Here is a 9,069-nt window from a genome sequence, read left to right as displayed (position 1 = left end):
TAAGAAATATAAATATTACATTAAACATCTATCGTAATATTATCATTTGATATAAAAGCAAAAAAATTAGAATAAATAAATATACAATATTGAAAAATTCTCTAGGATAGCCATTTTTAAGTTTTTGTTACAAAATAGCTATAAATGAGAAAAAAGACCAAAATAAGTCTTATTAAAGAGTAAAAATACATTTATACCCTATGGTTAACTAACATAGACTTATGGCTTAGAGTTAAGGGGTGCGGTTTTGAGGATAGAGTTTCAAATTTTTAAAAATAAAAGAGGCTATTTTGGTCATTTTCCTTATTGAATGCTATTTTGTGACAAAGACTTAAAAGATCTATTTGAGAGAATTGTCCTACAATATAAAAAAAAATTAGAAATAAATATACAATATGAGAAAGGAAAAACTATATCAAACATCTATCTCAAAAATGTATAGTTTTCTAATTTTTTATAAGGAAATATGTATTCACACAAACATATAATTCAGAATTTGTTGTTGTTCACAATACAACGTTCAAAAAAATAACTATATGGTTAACATTTGAAAATAAAAATAGTCTCGCGCGTAGCGCGGATTAACTCCTAGTCTATACTAATAAAAGTGAGCTTTTGAGGTTCCATAGGGCGTCCACATCAGCGGAAAAAACTTATTCTAAAAGATGATACGTGGCATTAACAAAAAATAAAAATAAAAATACATATAAAGAAAAATAAATAATAAGTAAATATATAATATAAGAAATAGAAATGTTACATTAAACAATAATAATTAAATATACAATATAGGATAAATAAATAAAAAGTAAATATACAATATAAGAAATAGAAATATTACATTAAACATCTATCATAATTTATGATCTGATATAAAAACAAGAAAATTAGAAAACGTAAATGTATAATTAAAAAATGAAAAACATTTGTATTTTTCTAAGGAAATATGTATTCACACAAACATACAATTCAGAATTTGTTGTTGTTCAGAATACAACGTTCAAAAACATAACTATATGGTTAACATTTGAAAATAAAAATAGCCTCGCGCGTAGCGCGGATTAACTCCTAGTATTCTAAGAACTAAGCTTTTAAAAACTTTAGTGCTTACTTAATAAACCATCTACAAAATTGTAACTATTCAATAATAAACAAAATAATAATTATCTATTTATAAATTATAATATTTCATATATTACGATATAAAATCTTATAATAATAGAATAATATAAACTTTATTATTTATAAATCATGATATTTAATATATTGTACTACACATATAGTACATTGTTATACACCGTTTAAGCAATAATCTAAATTCTTGATTAATCGTTTTAGCCGTTAGATAGAGAGTCACCATCCGTTTAACGCCTAACAATTTTTTGAACAAATTTTTTTCTTCTATTATTATTATTTTTTAATTATATGTAAAAAATTATTGAAAGACTTAATCACTGCTCTTATCCTTATGTTCTATTTGTAAAATCTGATTTCGATAATTAATTTCTTTTTATAATGGAATTTATTAATAATTATAAAGAATAATTGAGGTCTAATATTATCATATTAATACGAGCTTACACTAATGCTATCAGTTTAAACCCAATACTAGGTTCTGATCCTTTCTTAAAAAGACGGATATATTTTTTGTTTTACATTTTTTAAAAATTTAATTTTTATAATTGTATTTTTAGTCATATTTGTTTTTTGTATAATATTTTTTAAATGATTAATAATTTTTTTTAATAATTTTATTAAAATAGTTTGACCACACATATATCAAAAAATCATGTTAATGTTTTAATAGAATAGATAATCAACAAACAAACTAATATATATAGTTTTCCTTATATCTGTGGAGTAAGAGTTTTGGATAGAATAAGAAGAGTTTCTTTTGTGTGTGTGTCGGCCGAAGTCGAAGACAAGTAGCTTGTGTTTGAGGATGATAATAAAACACGTTAATTGTAATGCTACCATTCATATAGGGACTATAATATAGCTAATAAGCATATTTTATAAAATTCATAACACAGTTTCTTGACTGGAAATAATTTGCTTTTGAAAGTATAATACACATTTATTTATAGTTATCAGATATATATGTATAATATCACAGGATACGATCCAGCGTATTTTCTAATATACACAAATTATCACGCGTCCACAAATTACTAATATTATTATATTTAAGAAAACCCAACTCGACGATCTTTGTCAATATCTCCCCATGCAACAAAAATACGCACATCCCTCGTGCTTCCCATTTTTGTATGTTTGTTCCTCCGCGTAAGTGAATTACATCCACTAATTTCTTTTAATTTAGTCGCTTATACTTTTCTTAAATAAAGTTAAAATCCAAGTTAATAAAGATTCATGACCCTGCAGTTCAATCTCCTAACATGTCTTCTCACTGCGTGTCCGAAATCTTGTCAGCCCATAATTATCTGAAACAATACTTTAACTTGAAGTAATCAGAAAACGATACGGTACGTTTCAGGGCCGTCTTATCTATTGAGACTATGTTAAAAAAATAAAAATAAAGCCCTCTATAATAACTTGAAATAATTTATGTTTTTTTTCAGTTGACCAAAAAAAAAATTTATGTTTTGTTTTGAAATATTGTTATAAGATATAATAAATACACACAATCTAATACGAGTAGAAGAGACATCTTTTGGTTTTATAATTAAAAAATTATGAAAAACACCTCTTTGAGACTGAATTTTTTCAGCTTCTTTTTCTTTTGAATTTTTTCTGTATCCATAATTAGAAGTCATAATCTATATAAAAAACTAATAAAACAAATAACCTGGATAGTCGTTAGACAAAAAGCCATAAACTCTTGATTTGATTAAATAAGTAGTTGGAGACTCTTCGTTTTTCTTCTCGAAAGAAGCTTAGACTAGTCTTTTTTGCTTTGTGTGTACTTTTTTTTGTAAAAATTATTGAAAATTTAAATATTTCTCTCCTTATTTATAATCACTAATTAATCATAGTTTCCTAAACATAATCAAATTAGAATATTAACTTTCTAAATTTACATTGAATATTAAAACAAACACCGGCAACTATTTTATACTTTCCAACATATATAATTGATATAAATGTTAATTACTTCCTGACTTATTGCATTTTTGTTGGTTATGTAAACAAAATCAAATTTGTAATATATATTATTGGTTAGTAAATACAAAAATTAAACTCAAATATAGTTATCTGATTTTTAGATTTAAAACTATTATTAAAACAAAAAAAAAATATGGCCCCTCTAAAGTTTTGGACCCTGTTCAGCCGCTCACGTGCACGTGCTAAAAAACGGCTCTGGAACGTTTACTTTGATGTAAATACTCTATAATGTTATGCAAGCCTAGTTGCATATATGACATATTTTATCTGGGGGCCCTTTTATCTGTGTGAATGGTTATCTAAATTTTGGTCATTAAGAGTTTAGAGCATAATATTGTTGATTTGTAACTAATTAAGAGAATCATCATCGAGCATTCTGTAAAAGACTTAGTTATATTAAAGCTAAGAGATGCATAAAATAATCATGTGTTATGTTTGTTAACTGTGATGTCGTAGTTATCATGCAGGCTTACTCCTTAATTATGATATTTATAGTTATCATGCGTTTTAGATCCATTACGCACGACTACTAGTCGACATGAATGAATATATCTTTCTTCTTAGAATGTAAATGAAGGGGGTGAACCTTTAAATTCATCTACCCTTTGTCACTAATCAAAGTAACACATAGATTATTAATTAAAAAATATTAAATTAAATAAAAAATAGCTACAAAAAATAAAAACGCTAATTTTAACGACGCTAACGCTTCCAGTGAAATCCTAAACCCTAAATCTTAAATTCTAAACCCTATACCCTAAATCCTAAACCCAAATTATATACTTTAAACCCAAAAATAGACTATAAACCTAAAACCCTATACCCTAAACCCAAACCCTATATCCTAAACCCTAATCCTAGACCCTAAACCCAAAAATAGACTATAAACCTAAACTCTATACCCTAAACTCAAGTCTTAGACTCTAAACCCAAACTGTAAACCTTAATCCAAACCCTATATCATCTAAGTTTGGGGTTTGGGTTTAGGATTTACCGTTTGGGTTTTAGGTCTAGGATTTGGGTTTAGGGTATAGGTTTTGGGTTTAGGATTTACGGTTTGGGTTTAGGATTTACCGTTTGGACTTATGGTTAAGGTTTTGGGTTTAGGGTATATAATTTGGGTTTAAGGTTTACGGTTTGGGTTTAGGGTCTATATAAGACTTGGGTTTAGGGTATATAATTTGGATTTAAAGTTTACGGTTTGGGTTTAGGGTCTAGGACTTGGGTTTAGAATATAGAGTTTAGGTTTATAATCTAGTTTTTGGGTTTAGGGTATATAATTTGGGTTTAGGGTCTAGGATTAGGGTTTAGGGTATAGGGTTTGGGTTTAGGAGTTTGGATTTGGGTTTAGAATTTAGGATGTAGGGTTTAGAATTTAAGATTTAGGGCTTAGCTGGAAGCGTTAGCTTCGTTAAAATTAGCGTTTTTATTTTTTGTAACTATTTTTAATTTAATTTAATGTTTTTTAATTAATAATTTAGGTGTCACTTTGATTGGTTCAAATAGTGGACTGAATTTAAAGGTTCTATCCAATGTAAATATATGTTGATGTAAACGTTAAAATGATGTTTTATATACAAAGATATTGTAAGACAATCCTAAAAATATATATGGTCGCAATTCGCAAATACTTTTATTTAAACTTTGAATTCGGAATCTTCAAAACGTATAATAGTGTTTGAAAGGGTAAGAACAAAACATGAAAATCAAACGAATAAAGCTTTCTGAAACCGGCAAAATAAAAGTAAGAATAAAACACCATTTTAGAGATCTAAAGCGAGGGTTGTTCAAAAAAAAAGAGATCTAAATCGAGGATCCAACTAATTAGTAATTTTCGAATTAATTATGATAATTATCATTCATTTTCTCGTCACGTGATAACATTATCCTTCATTAGTATAATTGACAAACATTTATCAAAGATAAATACATAGTAATTTTCAATTCACACAAACAACAACTGGCCTATACTTAAAGTGGAACCACAGTGATCGGAACACGTAAGCTTCAGAAAAAACAGCTTTCAACACAGTGTCTTGATTCTTTATTTATACCCTGATCTTATTCACAAACAAGGAAGAAACAAGAAGAACAAAATAAAAATGGTGTCCTTAACATCATCTTCTTCTTCAACACCAAAAATATCTTTTGATTTCACCAAGAACAACAGCAATACCAGTCTCAATGTCCCTGTCTCTTCTTTTTCTTCTGATTCTTCTTGCTTGAGAAGCAAGGAAGAAGCTGTTGTCACAACCAAGAAGGTCATCGAACCCTGCAAAACCCTAAACAGCAACATCAATCCAAAGGATGATCAGGAGTTTAGAGATGAGAATAAAATGGTGAAAAAAGCTCTTGAAGATCCAGAGATCGGTGTGTTCGGAGCTGAGAAGTACTTCAACGGAGACATGGATTCAGACCAGAGTTCTACTGTTCTGTCTATAACAAACCCAGAAGCTGAGAGACTCGTTGATGATCTGAAGCAGAACGAGAAGAAATCTACTGGAGCGCCGAGTGTCCACTCTGAAGCAAGCTGTAATAGTCAGAGCATGTTGCTTCAGAACAAACTGGCGAATAGCTGTAACGGTTCCGTGCAGGAGAAGAAAAACAATAGTGGTCAGATTCAAAAAGTGGTCAACAATAAGAAGAGTTTTCTCATGAATCTAGGGTGTAAATGTGCGTGTTCTGATGGGATCTCAGTAGATGTCGATGATAAGATCTTGGTTAAGAGAAGCTCTGATCTGATCAACATTCAGAAACAAGAAGAGTTGGTGCAGAGGAAGTCTCTTGAAGTGCTTGGATCTCCTGTTGAGAAGAAGAGGGTTCTTGCTCAGAAGAAACTCACATTGCCTCCACGGGAATCAAGAACAGAGGAAGAAGACACAACGAGTGAAGGAAGTGATACAAGCTCAGATCTATTTGAGATAGATAATCTTACAGGGAAACCTAAAACTTTTCTTGCAAGGCAAGGAAGTGATCCTACATGTTATGCTCCAAGCGAAGTAAGCATAGAGTGGAGCATAGTGACTGCAAGTGCTGCTGATTTCTCTGTAATGTCAGAATGTGCGACAAGCCCTCTAGGAAGAAACCAATTTCTTCAGATCCCTCCTCGGATCCCTACTAAAACTGCACCACAGAGACTGAAACCTAGCAGTGCAAGTGGTGGTTTCTTGAGCTGCAAGAGTCATAAGTCTGTTATGGTTTCTGGTGATTCAGACAGGAGAAGTAGCATGAACAAGAAAAAGACATCCCTGGCTTATGTTCCTAGACATGTCCAAGTTATGGAGACTAATAAACGTAAGAGTTTGGAGACAAGAAGAAGGACCAGCAACAGCTCACCGTCACCTCTTCTATACAGTCAGTACTGATAATATAATGTCTTGTTGAGTTTTTTTTTTATTATTATTATCACAACTTCATCTTCCACATGAAAATAAAATTAGTCTTTGAGGGTTTCTTAGTGACCTCTCTTGCACCTTTAGAAACACAGATCCATAATGCAGCAAAATGGTTAGACAATAATCAAAAATCTGGCTCCATCACGTTTTGTTGTTTTAGGATTGAAGAATAGAGACATAAAAGTTTTGTCTTAGCTTCAAGCGGGGGTTATCTATCGAACTTAAAAGAGGTAGTCACAAAGAGCTATTGATGAGGAAACTTAAATAATGAAAATGTCACTTTACCTGAAGGCCATGCGTGTCTGAGATAAAGACAAGAACCTTAACTGTTTCCTTGAAAATATGTATCAAGTGATGTGAAAGAAAATCAAGAACCAAAGGGCCTGTACTAATTAAGAGAATAAATACAAAAAAGGCCTGAACTTAGCCAAGGTGATCTTGTCCACACTCCACTGAACCTTCCCTGAGTTAACTCAAAAATGCCTAATTAGATGTTAAGAAACTACATTGATGAAAAAGATGACACTAGAGAAAATACAGTATGTGTTTGATTAAAACCAAGAAGCTATACAGATCTTGATGAAGATAAGTACTGTATCCTTCTCAAAATATATGGGGAAATAACTGAGACATCACTTATTTTGCTATAAATTGTTGAATTAAAGTTTAAAATCAACTCAATATCTAACTATTCAGTCTCCATGTGCGGAGAAGAAAAGAACAACAAAAGCAAAAAGACATTTGTGTTTAAGAAGGCAAAACAAAACAATTTGTTCATCTTTGATTTTTTTGGTTGGCCATCATGCTCAAAAACGCCCAAAGGGTGTCTGAGGGAAGTTCTCATTTACTTCCTTCCTTTGGAGTTTGTGGTGAAACATTCCACTGTCTTTGATGTGAAAGGTGTTCCCAAAGAGTCACATGAGAAAGAGAGAGTCTTGTGTGGTGTCTATCTGCATCGGTTCAGGAACTGATGCAGAGTATATAAACTACAATCTGTTATTTCAAAACAAAATGGTAATATTTATAGTTTTACTAGTTATGTGTGAGTTACTGAGAGTCTGAGACCTTCCATATAGAGAAGGAATTAGATATCATATACTTAATATAAAGAACTTGAACATCAAATATCATTAAAGTGCACTCCAAGTGTATCATAACATGAGAAAACATAAGCATTTAAAGTAAAGTTCATAGGCATCTCAGACACATAACATATTCTTTTGGGAACCAAATATGCAATGCTTATTTAGTAATCAACCGAAACTGAGACAGATAGGTTTTAGCTAAATGTTGAACTTAATTGTTGGTAGGTTGAGCCAGCCCATGCAGTAGTGCAAGACAAAGGCTACTCTTGAAAGCCTAGATAGCAAGCTATCTTAAATAGACGTTTTCCCTTAAAAAATAAAGTTAATATTGTGTGATCCAATGGACCACATATATCAGATATTAAACTGATAAGAACAGATACTACACTTGATCTTAGCCAAAAGGCCGAGAAAGGTATGAATTGTTTGGTCCATCGAGCTTCCTTTATATACATAAGCTTTGAGAATGAATGATTCGTAGTTTAGCGATGTGGGATAAATCACTAAATGTTATGAACATTGTGGATTGCCATTAACCAAGACAAGAAGAGATGGCCCATCAGGCCACGACCAGGCTGGCCCATCAGGCCACGACCAGGCCCAACCACAGCCGTGTCCAAGAGGAGAGAGAGTCGGCCTATCCTTTGGCCGACCTTAGATCTAGATGTTTTCCATTTATCTGTTTTAGATATTTTCCTATTTCATGTTGTATTAGGTTTTGGATAATTTCATTTTTCCTATTCCTTGTAACCCCTATATAAGGGAACACTTTGATTGAGTAATAATATACAGAGACATACGAAAATATTCAGTCTAAAAACCCTTCGTTCACAACACGTTATCAGCACGATATTTTCTAGACCCTGAGACAAAACCCTAACCTAAAATCCGTCACACATAAACCCTAAATCAGGCGGACCTTCAAATCGTTTTATCTCTCAAACCCCGAGAAAACGGAAGACGAGCCACATATCAAATTGAAGCTCTGGACAAGACGAATCTATATGCGAAAACCGTTCCACATAAACCCTAAATCAGGCGGAACTTCAAATCGATCTATCTCTCCAACCCCGAGGAACCAGAAGACGAACCACATATCAAATTGAATCTCTGGACGAGATGAATCTATCTGCGAAAACCATTCGTCAATCCGATCTCAGACGCGCCCACACTCGCAGAAACAACAGACAGCGCCGACATAGTTCTTTGGAACCCTAATCCGAACCTACAAGATTTTCTAGCCAATTTCAAATCATGTTGAAAGATAAGTTTATCATACCTCAGTTATTTGATGATACCTTGTTTAGAATATGGTGTTCATGTAATCTAATACCCCTTTGTTTTGTTTCATGAGCTGAGAGGAATTGGTGCAACAATGAGAGCACACATGCGTGACCAGACGCCAAACCGTCTGAAACAGCTCGCATCCGAGACGCGATCACACACGAGACGCCCCGCGATCG

The 9,069-nt window shown here is 32.1% G+C and overlaps 1 protein-coding gene across 1 annotated transcript; it reads left to right on the top strand.

Moving 5' to 3' along the window:
- Window positions 1-5,224: 5,224 nt before the first annotated feature.
- On the top strand, window positions 5,225-6,557 carry LOC106316473 (protein PHYTOCHROME KINASE SUBSTRATE 1-like). The gene has a single exon (XM_013754367.1). The coding sequence runs from the start codon at window positions 5,229-5,231 to the stop codon at window positions 6,489-6,491; it is 1,263 nt and encodes a 420-aa protein (XP_013609821.1). The 5' UTR covers window positions 5,225-5,228; the 3' UTR covers window positions 6,492-6,557.
- The last annotated feature ends 2,512 nt before the right edge of the window (window positions 6,558-9,069 follow it).

The sequence above is a fragment of the Brassica oleracea genome, chromosome C9, assembly GCF_000695525.1.
Source record: "Brassica oleracea var. oleracea cultivar TO1000 chromosome C9, BOL, whole genome shotgun sequence".
Taxonomy (NCBI): Eukaryota; Viridiplantae; Streptophyta; class Magnoliopsida; order Brassicales; family Brassicaceae; genus Brassica; species Brassica oleracea.
This window is presented reverse-complemented; position numbering and strand designations above follow the sequence as displayed.

Coding starts and splice junctions, on each gene's coding strand:
- LOC106316473 (XM_013754367.1), top strand. CDS start 5,229: ATGGTGTCCTTAACATCATCTTCTTCTTCAACACCAAAAATATCTTTT.